General features: G+C 41.8%; 1 protein-coding gene across 3 annotated transcripts in view; it reads right to left on the bottom strand.

Moving 5' to 3' along the window:
* PDS5A (PDS5 cohesin associated factor A) overlaps nt 1–11,694 on the bottom strand; it is a 135,052-nt gene extending 123,358 nt beyond the window's left edge. Inside the window, exons 1-2 of one of the 3 annotated variants that reach the window (XM_088021198.1) lie at nt 11,556–11,694; nt 10,525–10,702 (exon numbers count right to left, since the gene is read on the bottom strand). In XM_088021198.1, the coding sequence (XP_087877324.1) occupies nt 10,525–10,662 (138 nt within the window). In that variant the 5' untranslated portion in view covers nt 10,663–10,702; nt 11,556–11,694. Of the gene's footprint in view, nt 1–10,524; nt 10,703–11,341; nt 11,460–11,555 lie in introns of those variants that run through there. The other 2 variants (XM_028087460.2, XM_028087470.2) reach the window with 2 other exon arrangements.
* Nucleotides 11,695–15,018: the final 3,324 nt, after the last annotated feature.

The raw sequence follows: 15,018 nt of genomic DNA, 5'->3' as shown, positions 1-15,018 counted from the left end.
CAGCTGCTATGGCCAACAGTAATTTTCTAATTTTCCAAAAAAATTAGAAATGTAACCATCATATGATCCAGCAGTATATATTCTGGGTATACATGCAAAAGGATTGAAAACAGGATCTCAAAGAGATACCCAGGTTCACTGCAGTATTCTTCACAAAAGCCAAGAAGGAGAAGCAACCTAAATGTCCATCAACAGATTACTGTATAAAAAAAATGTGGTATATACACACAACATATTATACAGCCTTTAAAAAGAAGAAAATCCTGTCATATGCTACAAAACGGATAAGCCTTGAGGACATTTTGCTAAGTGAAATAAGCCAGTCACAAAAAGATGGCTATGTGATTCCACTTATACGAGATATCTAAAGTAGTCAGACCCCTAGAAACAGAAAATAGAATGGCGGTTGCCAGGGGCTGGGCAGGGGGGTGGGGGTGGGGGTGGAGGGAATTATTCACAGGGCACAGAGTCTCAGTTCTGAAAGATGAAAAAGTTATAGAGGTCTGTTGTATTAACAATGTGGGGCGCCTGGGTGGCTCAGTTGGTTGAGCGACTGCCTTCGGCTCAGGTCATGATCCTGGAGTCCCGGGATCGAGTCCTGCATCAGGCTCCCTGCTCAGTGGGGAGTCTGCTTCTCCCTCTGACCCTCCCCCCTCTCATGTGCTCTCTCTCCGTCTCTCATTCTCGCTCTCTCAAATAAATAAATAAAATCTTTAAAAAAAAAAAAACAATGTGTACATACGTGGAAGGGGCAGAGGGAGGCTCACAAAGAAACAACTCACAGTTGACAGCACCGTACTATAGACTTAAAAATGGTTAAGATGGTAAATTTTATGTTGTGTGTTTTTTAGCACAATAAAAAAAAGCAAGAATCACATTTATCAGTGGAAATAAAAAGTATTGTGTGTATAAAAACTGAATACAAACAGAAAGAAAGAAACCAATTGTACATAAAATTGATAATGTAATCACTTGGACAAAAGAATTCAAATTCAAGTAACTAACAAATACAGTACTCTATACAACCTTAGGGGTACAACTAAACTGCAAAAAATCTTGCAAGGGACACCAGTATAGTATTGAATTTTGTTTGAGTTTACAGCAGGGTAGTACAAGGAAATAAATTTATCAAAGTTTAGGGAAAACAGGATTTATACTGTAGAAGAAGGATGATACAAATATGGAATGGAGGAAGTTTAGGAAAAACTGTGGGGATGGATTTTTTTTTAAGTAACCTCTGCCCCCAACATGGGGCTTGAACTCACAACCCCGAGATTAAGAGTCACAGGGTGCACAGGGTGCCTGGGTGGCTCAGTCAGTTAAGGGTCTAACTCTTCATTTCGGCTCAGGGTCCTGGGACCCGGCCTCCCATTGGGCTCCACGCTCAGCACAGAGTTGGCTTGTCCCTCTCCCTCTGCTCCCCCCACCTTGCTCTCTCTCTAAAGTAAATACATAAAATCTTAAAAAACAAACAAACAAAAAAGGGAACTGCATGCTCTACTGCTTGAGCCAGCCAGGCGTCCCTGTGGTGCTGGATTTTAACTGAACAGAATGAACTCTAAAGTATGTATATTTCCCAGCACTACACACTGATAGGGCCTGAAAAATTACATCCTACTACCTATGTGAACCCAATGCCCATGCCCAGACCTTGGTTTATAAACACCACTCTCTAACTAAAATGGAAATAGGACTCTGTGGAAAAAATGACCTATCCAAATCTGGGGCAAGAAAGCACAAGGTGAACATGTTGCACCAGAAAACAAAGAAGTGCTCAAAGACTCAGAGAGACGTCAAAAAGACACTAGATGTTTCAAAAGGACACCAGAGCCAGCACGCTCATTTGGGGATAATTTGACTCTCAAAGGGAATAAAGACAGTAGACTATAATGCACTGAATGAAGAACCCATGAATAATTTTTTTAAAAAGGGGAGCAGGTGGGGCGCCTGGGTGACTCATATGGTTAAGCGTCTGCCTTCGGTTTGGGTCATGATCTCCAGGTCCTGGGATTGAGCCCCACGGCGGGCTCCTGGCTGGCTCAGCGGGGAGCCTGCTTCTCCCTCTCCCTCTGCCTCTCCCCTTGCTTGTGTGCTCTGTCTCCCTTTCTCAAAGGAATAAATAAAATCTTAAAAAGGGGGGGGGAGAAGGGGGAAGGCTCTTTTCTACAGAGAAAGGCCAGCTAACACATGTAGAAGGAATGATAGACTTTAAAAAAGGCAACATTTTATAATCACCAAAGTGGATACTAAAACAGTTAAGTAAAAATTGTAAGAAAACAAATTATTCTTACAAACTGTCACTTTAAATATTACTTAGTAATTGCAAAGCTGGGAAAGGTGTATTTACAATGAAAGAGTTGACCAATTGTAACCAAGTGATCAAACTTAGCATAACCAACAGGACAAAATGACATTCTGTGCCTCCTGATGACGCAAAGGAAACTAACTATACATCACCACTTGCATGGTAAAGTACACACCAAAAAAAGTTCAACCTAAGCACGAGGAAATGAGAAAAACAGATTATGGCACTCCTATGAGACCAATGCTTCAAAAATGTCACATCATGAATGACTCCCCCCCTTCCAACAACGGTGACAGAACTTTTTTTTTAAAGATTTTATTTATTTATTTGACAGAGAGAGACACAGTGAGAGAGGGAACACAAGCAGGGGGAGTGGGAGAGGGAGAAGCAGGCTCCCCGCTGAGCAGGGTGCCCGAGGCAGGGCTCGATCCCAGGATCCTGGGATCATGACCCGAGCGGAAGGCAGATGCTTAATGACTGAGCTACCCAGGCACCCCAGAACTTTCTAGATTAAAAAGGAGACTAAAGAGGGGTGCCTGGGTGGCTCAGTCAGTTAAGCCTCCAACTCCTGATTTCAGCTCAGGTCATGATCTCAGGGTTCTGAGATGGAGCCCTGCATCAGGCTCCACATTCAGCAGGGACTCTGCTTGAGATTTCCTCTCCCTTTCCTTCTGACTCCCTCCCCCATGCACATGTGCTCTCTAAAATAAATAAAAATCTTTAAAAAAGGAGACTAGGGGAGCCTGGATGGCTCAGTTAAGCGTCTGCCTCAAGTTTGGGTCATGATCCCAGGGTCTTGGGATCGAGCCCCACAAGGGTTTCCTGCTCCTTGGGAAGCCTGCTTCTCCCTCTCGTACTCCCCCTGCTTGTGTTCCCTCTCTTGCTGTGTCTCTGTCAAATAAATAAAATCTTTAAATAAATAAATTAAATAAAAAAGGAGACTAAAGAGACATGACATATGCAAATGATCCTATATTGAAACTTGGATAGAGGAAAAAATCCAATTTTAAAAAAGTCATTTTTAACTGATGGTTGCCAGAAGGGAGAGGCTGGGATAAATGCAAAATGAGTGAGGGGGGCATGTGAGGTACAGGATTTTAATCATGGAATGAAGAAGTCACAGGGATAAAAGGTACAACGTAGGCAATATAGTCACTGATATTGTAATACCCTTGTATGGTAACAGATGTTAACATATAGACCTATGCAATCACTATGTTGCATACCTGAAACTAATGTAACACTGTGTGTCAACAGTATGTCAATAAAAAAACTGAAAAATTAAAAAATAATTAAATAAAAAAATTAAAAGTCATTTTTAGGACAACTGGGAGAACTTTATTATGGACAATATAACAGATAACACTGTACCAATGTTAAGTTTGGAGTGCGGTAACAATCACTGTTCTAAGAAGAACACTGAAGCATTCACAGGGAGAATGTCCTGATGTCTGTAAGTACAAAAAAGTGTATCATGTCTGTCTCCTTCTGTGTGTGTATGGAGAAACAAAAGCAAACAAAGGTGACAAAATGTTAACAACTGGTAAACCTAAATGAAGGCATATAGGTGAAGGTACAATTTTTTCCAACTTTTCCAGAGGTCTGAAATGTCTCAAAATAAAAAGTTGAGGTAATTCTTAAAAAGGAGGAGGGAGTGGAAAAAACATCATAATTAGCCAGCAATATTCTCCAGTAAAAATTCAAATAATAAAAGAAACAGGATTCTAAGATCAAATCATGAGATTCCCACATAATTTCTCCCTACCTAGCACATAAAAAAATTCCTACGAATTTTTCTTATGGTATTTAAAATAAATTTCACAAATCTAGTGAGTTGGCTGCAAATATATGCTATTATTTTTGAAATTAAGTGTTTTTCAAATTTATGAATACTGCTACAAAGTCTATAGTATACTCTGACTTGTCAAAAGAGCTCCTGTGATAGATTAAAGATGGCTACAAATTCTTTCTTTCTTCTTCCATTGAGAAGTAGAGTCATTTTTTTCTCCCCTTGAATGCAGATTGGGCCATAAGTACTTTAACCAGTAGAGTAAGATAGATGTGACATTGCCAATTCTGAACCAAGCCTTTAAAAAGTACTGGCAAATTCCTCCACAGTGTCTTAGAGCCTGAGTCCAACTACCCTGCGAGAGAGACCATGTAGAGAAGCCCCAAGATTATATCACAGATAGGAAAAAGGGCCCAGGTGAGTTCAACCTTACAGCTGTTCCTACCAAAGCACAAAGTGTTTGAGAGAAACCAGTGTGGATCTTCTAGACCAGTTTAGACACCAGGTGAATGACTGAATGAGCACAGTAAGGAACGTGGAGAAGAATACTCAAGTCAAGCCAAGCCTGCCCAAATTCCTGATGCACAAAACTGTGAGATAAAGAAGAAAAGTGGCAGATGTCAAAGGTAGAAGCAACCCAGATGTCCACTGACAAATGAATGGATAAACAAAAGATGCTTTATATATACACAGTGAAATATTATCTAGCCTTAAAAAGTAAATTCTGACACATACTACATGGGTGAACCTTGAAGACATTATGCTAAGTGAAACAAGGCAGTCACAAAAGGACAAACACTATTATGATTCTACTTATATTAGGCTCTTAAGAGTAGTTAAATTCAGAGACACAAAGTAGAAAGGTGGTTGCCCCTGCCAGGGGAAGGGGGAATCAGAGTTACCATTTTTTTAAGATTTCATTTATTCATTTGAGAAAGAGAGAGAGGAAAAAAAAGAGCGCTCCCAAAAGCGGGGAGAAGGGCAACAGAGAGGGAGAGGCAGACTCCAGCTAAGCAGGGAGCCTGATGCAACGCAATGCCTGACTGATGTGATGCCAGGCTTGATCCCAAGACCCTGAGATCATGACCTGAGCTGGAGGCAGACCCTTAACCATTTGACCCACTGAACCACCCAGGTGCCCCAAGAGTTACTGTTTAATGAGTACAAAGTTTTAGTTGGAAAATATGAAAAAGTTTTGGACATGAATGGTAGTGATGGTTGCACAACAACGTGAATGCGCTTGATACCACAAAACTACTCTTAAAAAGGATTAAAATGGGGATGCCTGGGTGACTCAGTCGGTTAAGTGTCTGCCTTTGGCTCAGGTCATGATCCCAGGGTCCTGGGATGGAGTCCCACATCGGGCTCCCTGCTCAGCGGGGAGTGTGCTTCTCCCTCTGCCTGCTCTGCCTGCCACTCCCCCTGCTTGTGCACACTCTCTCTGATAAATAAATGAATAAAATATTAAAGATTAAAATGGCAAAATTTATGTTATATCTGTTTTACCATAATAAAAAAAAACCCGAACTGCTGTTTTAAACCACTGGTTTGGGGTAATTTGTTACACAGCAACAAATGAGCAGAACAGTTCCTCTACACAAATGCAAGTCTAAAATAAGAACTGTGCTACAGTTAGCATTACTTCCCAAATACATATTGGCTATATTATAGGGCTTCATTTTAAGAAATCTTGCCTATTTAATTTTTTAATTTCCTAGCAGAATCTTCTGCAAAGAAGATTTAATACAAATATTAAAATAAAATATGCAAACAGATTTTAGACTGGAAGTTAATACTGAATTTTATGTAAAATTAGCATCCTATGTGGCATTTAGGGATAAATAAAAATCTTTTATGGAAGTGAAAATAATTATAACCAAAGTAGGTATTTCTGGGATCCACCTGGAGGAAAAGAAGGAAAAAATTTCATGGCCTTCCTGCCCCTAATCTATTCTTCCCCTCTCACAACCTACATTTGATGAGAAAAGAGAGATGCCCTACCTTAAGTCAAGCCACCACATCCTAATTCCGAACTACATCAAACAAGCTATACTACAGGCAGCAGAAGTGAGAGTGTGCGGCAGAGGGAATGGTTGACACAAAGAGAAAGGTGACAGAAAAATACAACAACAACACAAAAAACCATAAATAACACCTGGTGGGAGAAAAATGGGGGACAGATTCAGAACAATGAAACCTTGTTATTTATTTAATCTTTCCTGATTCTTAGCACAAAAGTAGTAAGAATTTTTGATTCTGTGACTGAATGAGTATGGCAAATTTGGGTATGAAGTTAATAGCCAGAGAACTGTCTGGGGTACTGAACTCTGACACCAGATAATAAGAAGTGTATATAAGAAACAATCTTGAGGGCCCCTGGCTGGCTCAGCTCAAGTGTACAACTCCTGATCTCAGGGTGGTGAGTTCAAGCTGCAGGTTGGGTGCAGACATTACTTGAATAAATAAATACTTAAATCTTCAACTGGTCCGTCCCTCTCTCTAAAAATGAAGGCTTATAAGGACTTTCCAAAGTCCTTATAAGGACTTATAAATTACCTTATAATTTTCTAAAATAGCAAGAAAAGAAGGAATAAAATGTGAGTAGCATGCAGTTCTATATTAATACATGATTTGAAACCGACATGTATAACAAACTGTGGGCAGAAGCACTTAATGGAGCTTTGTACAGCACTGTTTATAGGTGTGTTTTGAATGTGTTATAAAAGTTATCAGATATGACTGCTACATTAGTTTCAGAATCCTTAACTATACAGAAAGAAGGCTATTTGTGAACTACAGATCTTGATACTTAATGTAACATTGGTAGTAAACAATCTGTCTGTCCTTTCAAACAGATAACTTTTGTATGGCCTTTAATAGTTCTAAAATTAATATATAATTGTAACTTATCTAAGTAACAAAACCATTTATTTACTTTAAAAAGTAGGCTGCACACCCAACAGGGGGCCTGAACTGAAGACACTGAAATCAAGAGTTGCATGCTCTACCAAATGAGCCAGCCAGGCAACCCTAAGCAACAAACTGTTAGTGAGTTTTCAGCTTTCTGTAACTAGGGTTGATCACAACATCTCAGACTCCATTTCTTCATCTGGAAAATGAGAACAGAACCAAATAACCTCTAAGCTACCTTTTGGTTCTAAAATTCTAAATATCCATGTTATCTCTCTGGTATGCAATCTCAGGTAAAGACTTAGTTGCAATTCAAAATATTTTCAAATTATCCTTCATTTCAAATATACAAATATTTCTCTAATCCACTATTATTATTTTTTCTAATCTAATATTAATACAAAATATTCATGTGTCCACTGACCAAATATTTGCTGGGCACCTAACTATGTGCCAGGCATTGAACTTGGTGCTGGTAGGGTACAAAAATAAAGAGAGAGATGGTACCTGTATTCATGAACATATGCATAAGTGTAACATCACATCTGTAATAAATGATATGAAGGAGCTAAAAGAACACATAATGGGGAATCTAAGAGACTTCCCTTAAGAAAAACAAATGAGTGACAAAAGATGAACAAATGAATGACAAAGGAAGTTGAGAAGAAGAGTACACATATGGGTTATGTAATGTGGCATCTGTCTAGGCAGAAATGGCATGTTCAAGGAACTGATCGAAGGCCAGTGTGACTGGACATAAGAATAGTTAAAGTAATTCCTCAGAAACTGAAATTTAAACCTGTAATATATATACAAAAGTATACCTTAGCTATTCCAAAGACATATTCTAAGAACCATTTTCTTTTTTTTAAGACTTTATTTATTTGACAGAGAGAGAGACAGCGAGAGAGGGAACACAAGCAGGAGGGAGTGGGAGAGGGAAAAGGAGGCTTCCCGCTGAGCAGGGAGCAGACGCGGGGCTCAATCCTAGGACCCTGAGATCATGACCTGAGCTGAAGGCAGACACTTAATGACTGAGCCACCCAGGTGCCCCTAAGAACCATTTTCAAGAAAGCTTCAAAGCATTACAATTGTTTCTAATGTCAAAAAAAAAAATGCCGTCCTATTATCTCCTTGCAAAAGAACAAAATAATTCACTGATTCCCTTCTCTTTTCACTTTACTGTTTTCAATTGCATAATAAAAACACAACTTCTTAGTTCTACTTAGATTCCTTTGAAGAAAATCAGCTCTAAGAATGAAAATAAGTATGCTATTGCCCTGACTCTGCCACTAAGCCACTCTATGACTGATCTTAGTACATGTTACTTGGCCACTTTGGGCCTAAATTTTCTCATTTGTGAAATACAGGGAGTTCTAGAATTTCCTTTAAGATGCTTCTAACTCTAAAATTATGGTTCTATTGTAAAAATGTTTGTCCCATTCTTGAAAACTAAAGAGAAGGGACCAAACATCTCTGAATTCCACTAAGATTTTACCTGCCTTTAAGCTGTTTGCATTTATACAGCATTTGAACATCGTTGCTATGTTATAATAAAAAAAAAACTACTGAATTTATAAAATTTGCCCATAATTAAGGGTCTAATAAACACAAGAATTATCAAAAATAGTTAAACATGGTTAAAAATCTATGCTTCCAATGAGACAGTACTACTTTAACTAACCAGGCATCCCTAGAAAGCACAAAGTCAAAACAGACTTAGAAAAACAAGGGGAAAAATCATTAAGATTCTTGAGAAAAGCAAAATTTTAGCAGGACATTCAAACTGGTTAATATGTATGTCAATTTTAACTTCCAAAAGAACTCATAACAAATGATTTCCTAACCCAAAGCTCATTCTAGACTTGGTTATATGTCCACTTAGATAACAGCATTTCTAATAATCTATCCACAAGTAGAAAAAGTACATATGGTCGTAACTTTTTTAACCAGATTATCCATCACTTGAATTCAAGATTTCAATACTCCTGATATGAAAATAAAAATTAAAAGATCTATAAATTGTTTACTTAACAGCTTTGTATTTCACATTTTTTCAGTATCTCCAAACACTCTCTATAACCTTAAGAAGCATCAATTAAGCACCTCACCTCGTGTATAATCTTTAGTATCAAGTTTATTTTAATGGAAGGTATTGTGTCCTTTTCCTTCAAAAGAGGCAACAAATTGCAGAATCTCATTAGATTTTAAAAACTAAGGTAAAGGAATACTTTAAATATTCATTAATGGCTCACAACTTCATAAACATTTAGTAGGCACTATACTAAGCTCTAGAACAAAGGGGCAAGATCATTCCCTAAAAATACATTTCACCAAGTTGCCCAAGGTAGAAACACTGTCAACATTGTTTCTTCCCTCACCTCCCACCAAGTCTGATTCTAGGTCTGAAACATTTCTTGGTTCCTTCCCTACCCTCTCTTCCCACTACCAAAGCCCAGCTTCAAGATTTCAACATCTTTCACCTACACTATTACCAGTTTCCTAGCTGGAATCCCTGCTTCAAGTCTTTTCCTTTCCTTGTTCCAATCTAGCCCTAGTTGTCACAAACAAAATATTTTCAGCACTGACAAATGTTCCCTGGGGGTCAAAGATGCCCTGGCTGAGGGGCACCTGGGTGGCTCAGTTGGTTCAGTGTTGAACTCTTGATCTCAGCTCAGGTCTTGATCTCAGGGTGGTGAGTTCAAGCCCGGCACTGGGCTCCACACTGGCCATGGAGCCTACTTTAAAAAAAAAAAAGAAAAGAAAGAAAGAAAGAAAAACAAAATGCCCTGGCTGAGAACCACTGCATCAAGTCCCTTAACAAGAACAGCACTTATCTTGTAAGGCTGCGGGCACAATCTATGTCCATGCAACAGAAAGCAAAAATCTGACCAATACAAGCCTGAAACTTACAACCTTGATCTTAGGGTCACCATGGTTTAAATAAGCTAACTTAAAAAGAGCTAAATATTCTCTCTTGAAAACCCCTTTGAACATGTGGACCTAAATCATCACCTTACTTCAAGTCTGAATTTTGAAGTCAGTACATTCTGTCAATGTTTAACCATACTAAATTCGTATTTAAGCTTCTGGATATTAGAAAATTGTGACAAATAAAATGCTTTGGTGATTAAATCGGTCTCCTCAGAAATTAATGGAAATAGGAACCCTGCTAGGCAAGCTATTGCCTACATTTAAGGTTGTAAGCTACTCTGAACAGTACTCTCATGAATATTTCTAGAAAAAAGTTCTAAAAAAGCACTTAAATTCTTATGGTTGAAAAAAGAGGCACACTCCTTTTAATTTTCCATGATTATATCCCTCCAGAACTATTCAAAGATACAGCCAAGAAAGAACAATACCTTTCAGAGAGGGTAAAAAAACGAGATGATACCTAAAAAAAAAAAATAACCCGGGAGGTGAAACTGTAAAGGCCAGGCCTAGCAGTGCAGTAATACCACAGGAGAGCACCTCCTACCACAAACGTTCTGAAGTGTGAACCCTGTGTCCAGACGCTCACCTTCAGTCGCTTGATCATTTCATCCGTGGTGATCTTGTCGGTGATCTCCTTTACCCCCGGAGGGTAAGCGATCTTCCCGTCTGCACTCACGACGCCACAGAGGGCCGTGGCAGGCTTGGGCGGCGCGGTGAAGTCCATCCTGGGGGACAACTTTTCTTTCACAGTCCTCTACCGGCCTCTATCGGTCAGAAAACAAAAGTTCAGCGAGAAAAGGGAGACTTTGTAACCTCTTTTTTCATTTCAAAAATCTCTAATCTGCAAAGGGCCCTTTATCCGGGGAGGCCGGGGACTCGGCGGCGGCCCCGCCACTCGCCCCTCCCCTGGCCTAGACCCTGGTGGCCGCCCCGCCACCCGCACTCACGCGGGCCCCGCCAGCCGCGGGCCCACGGGGCTCTCCGGCACCAGCCGCCGCGGCCGCGGGAAGCGCCGAGCAGCGCCAGGAGTTTCCCATTTCGCCTTTCACAATGAAATCCACCCCCAAGCACCGAGGTCCGAAGTTTGGCAGCCTCCCGAGCCCGGCGAGGCCCTCACGGCCCCCGCTCGGTCGGAGAGCAGCCCCGAGTCCCCCGCCCGGCCAGTCCCCTCCGGGAAAGGAGACGCGAGGCCTATAGGGCTCGGCTTAGGCCGCAAAACTAGGGACCCAACCGGACCCATACGCAGCGATGGCTCCGGCAAACGAACGCCTTTGCCGGGCCGAGCTTCGGGACCCCAGGCGTCCCCGCCACGCTCCCGCCCCTCCCCTGTCCCGCGGGAGGGGAAAACAAGACGCCCTCCACCCCAAACCCCACGCCAGGAAGCGGCTGACGCGGCTCCGCACTTCACATTTTGTTCCTTCAACTTCGGCGGAGGGACCCTGGCGGCTCTCTCGCCCCCGACTGCTCGGCGCCGTCCGGCGCTGCCGAGGCCTTATTGGCACCTCCGGGCAGCCCCGCCGGGCCTCGGTCCCGCGCCGTCCCCCCCCTCCCCGGTCTCCCCTTCCGTCCCCTCCCTCCACCAACCGAGGGCGGGAGCCGAGCCGCCGCCGCCTTTACCTCCTCCTCCTCATGCGGGCGGAAGGTGCATCGAGCGCCCGGGCCTCTGTCAGGTGGTTGCGCCGCCGCCCCTCGTCGGGCTGCACACAAAGCGGCTCCGCGGGTCCCGCCGCCGCCGCCGCCGCCGCCGCCGTCGCCGCCGCCGCCCGCCCGGGAGCGGCGCTGGGGCTGGCGGTGCCGAGGAGGAGCAGCCGCCGCGGGGGGAGACGCGGGGCGAGTGTGCGCTGGGCGGGGAGACACTGCCGCTCTCCGTCTGGCCGAGGAAGAGCAGCCTCAGAGAAGGCTCCTCCGGGAGCGTGTGCGCCCGTGTCCGCCCGGGACCCCCGCGGCCCGCCCGCCCACACCTCGCGCCGGCCGGGTCCGCCGATCGGGAGCCGGACGCCCCTTGCAGCGGCGCGCGCCCGGCCGTCCGTGCCCCCGGGAGCCGGCCCTGAGCGAACACACCAGCCGGTCACGCGAGCGGTACGAGAGCACGCGAGAGCAGGGCGCGCGCCTCGCTCCCTCCCCTTCCTCCGCCGGCCGTGCCTCCGCCTCCCTCGGGCCCGAGGCGGCAGCGCGCGAGGCGGACAGCGCCGCCACCCGGTTGGCGCCAAGACTTGCGCCTCTGGGAGGATTGGACCCAAAGGGCAAGCAGAGGAGGGGCCCCTGTGGCGGGAAGAGAACCCGGTCCCAGAGGCCCTTGTGAGGGCACGCAGGACGAACTGAGCTTTACGTTATGCCGCGAAGATGAGTTCATGACTTTTGGGGGTCATCCTGAGAGACATGGACAGAAGTGGTTGAAAGACGGTTGATTACTCGGTGAAAATGAACTGATTTCCTCCCCAGGAACAGAAGATCTGCAAACTGAGGAAAAGTTTTACAACATGACACAACGTGAGCTGCTCATTCTTGTTCCCTCTGACAGCCACCAGAGTTTTTGCCTTCCCCTCTTTGCATTTCTAAAATTAATATTTTGAAAGATGCAAAATATGAAAATAGCTTTGAGTCGAGTAGTTCTCAAAGAATGGTCTGAAACGTAGGTTCCTGGGCTCCACTCCCAAACCTAGAGAATAAGGATCTCTGAGTGACACCCAGAAGTAAGCATGTTTACAAATTAGCTAGATAGTTCTTGTGAATATGGAAATAAAAATATTTCTTAAAAATGTTTTAAATATACCCAGAATAACTTTTTCTTTCATACAAAGGAAGACCCAATGCAGTGGATTTGAGCAGTTTAATGTACAAAAATAAATAAAGCAAATGAACCTCAGGTGCACATGTATCAGAAAATGAAGTTGAAAAAAGAATACAGTAATATGAAATAGCATTCAGCTTTTGAAATTGACCACTACCATAGTTTAAAATTATATTCGATTATTATTCTTGATGGATATCCATTGGTCTTTTCCACATCCTTTACTTGGTCTGAAAAATATTAAAGGTACTGTACTCACTGAATTGTTTTTCAGGTATTACACAAGGGAGCAATCATCTTGGAATGGAACTGGCCATAGTTGCTCATTTGCTAGAAATGCCCAAAAGTCAGTGCTTTGTTTTCGGGCACTTAGAGTAGCCAACAATCCATTTAGGTTCATCTTCATCCAAACAATTAAACCGACCAAAACCTACTCTCTTTTAAGTGCTCCCTCTCAAGGTGTTTTTTTTTTTTTTTTAAATCTGCCATATTTAAATAACAAAAGAGTGGTGCTTTTTGTTTTCATTTTTTCTCTGAGTAATTTACCCATCATTAAATGAAGTTTTGTATATGCTCAGCAATTTTAATTTTACACAATTTATGACTTTGTTAATATTGTTTGACTTTATAAACACTCACAAGATTAGTAAACCCTAAGGATTACAACACATAAATAAACTGAATTTAGGGGTGCCTGGATGGCTCAGTTGGCTAAGGGACTGACTCTTGATTTCCACTCAGGTCATGATCCCAGGGTTGCGAGATCAAGCCCCGTGTTGGGCTCTGCACTGGGCATGGCGCCTGCTTAAGATTCTCCATTCTTTCTCCCTCTCCCTCTGCTCCTCCCCCCAAAAATTTAACAAATAAATAAGTAAATAAATAAATGGAATTTATACACTTCTAAAATTCAGGAATTCTGAAATCTCTGCTTTTAACCTCCTTTCTTAAACATTTGTTTCCACTTGCAGTAAATGAGAGGGATACATTTATTTGTGCAATGATTATTTAGAGTGCCTGCTATGCAAGGCATCGTTTTGGGCACTTAGAAAAAAATTGGTAATGGAGAAGGGGACAGAAATCCCTAACCACCCTGGTGGAACTTAATTTGGGGAGAGACAGACAAGAGAATAAATAAATTGCTATGGAGGAAGATGGAGTAGAAGAGGAATGCAGATCACATGTAGCCTTTTAGGCCCTTGGTCTTTGGAAGGACTTCAGCTTGTACTATGACTGAGATGGAATTATTGAAGTAGTTTAAACAGAGAAGTGACATGATACGATTTATGTTCCATGAGCCAGGCAACCTTGGGCAAATTACTTAGTCTTCCTGTGCCTTATTTTCCTTTCATCTGTGAAACAGGGATAATATTTTCTATCTCTGAGGGTTATTATGAGGAATAAATAAGTTGACATTTGTAAAGTGCCTAGAATAGTAACTGGTATATACTAGGCTCTACCTAAGTTATATGTGTGTGTGTGTGTGTGTGTATATATATATATATATGAGTGTATATATATATGTATATATAATGAAAGAATCATTCTAGCTGCTGGGTTGAAAACAATGTAGAAGTGCAAGTAAAGAATTAGGGTAATCAAGTATAAAACAACTACAAAAATCCCAAGGAGAGATGGTAATAAGGACCAGGTAATAAAAGTGAAGATGATGAAAAATGTGATTATATAACACTTGAAAGTGGCTACTATGACCAGGGAACCAAATTTTTAATTTAATTTTAAAATCTAGCCACATGTGGCTAGGTGACTATTATATTGGACAGTGCCATTCTACAGTATAGGGTTTGGAGGAGTGATTGACAGAAGATGAGGTTAGAAGATAAACTGTGTTCATATTGAATGCTACAGATGTTGAGCAGGGTGATAGTTTAAAATGATGAATTGGGGTAATAGGAGACTGAAGCTGTGCATAGTGAAACTGGACTAAGGTAAAACTATAATCAAACATAAAAATGCAAAAATATTTAAGATATTTAAATCAGTTTTTAAAATGTGTCTATTCTGTTTATCTGAAATTACTTATTTGCTCTTCAATTTGAAATGAACTAGCTAAATCTGAGTATTTTCACAAATTATACATATGAATCATCTGTGTACCTCTGGTCACAGAGAAATTAACCATCTGTCATAATCACTATGAAACTTGAAAAAAATGGTGCTTTATTTTAGTGTTTTTCCAGATACCACTGACATCTTGGTTTAGATTTGCTAAAATTGAAATATATTTAGGCATACAATAATAATTTATCTATTTCTACTGAACTAAATAAG

This window comes from Eumetopias jubatus, unplaced genomic scaffold (assembly GCF_037043125.1).
Source record: "Eumetopias jubatus isolate StellerSeaLion01/CBP00866 unplaced genomic scaffold, mEumJub1_p1.0 scaffold_2, whole genome shotgun sequence".
Lineage (NCBI taxonomy): Eukaryota > Metazoa > Chordata > Mammalia > Carnivora > Otariidae > Eumetopias > Eumetopias jubatus.
The sequence above is the reverse complement of the archived record's forward strand: the minus strand, read 5'-3'. Positions and strand labels throughout refer to the sequence as shown.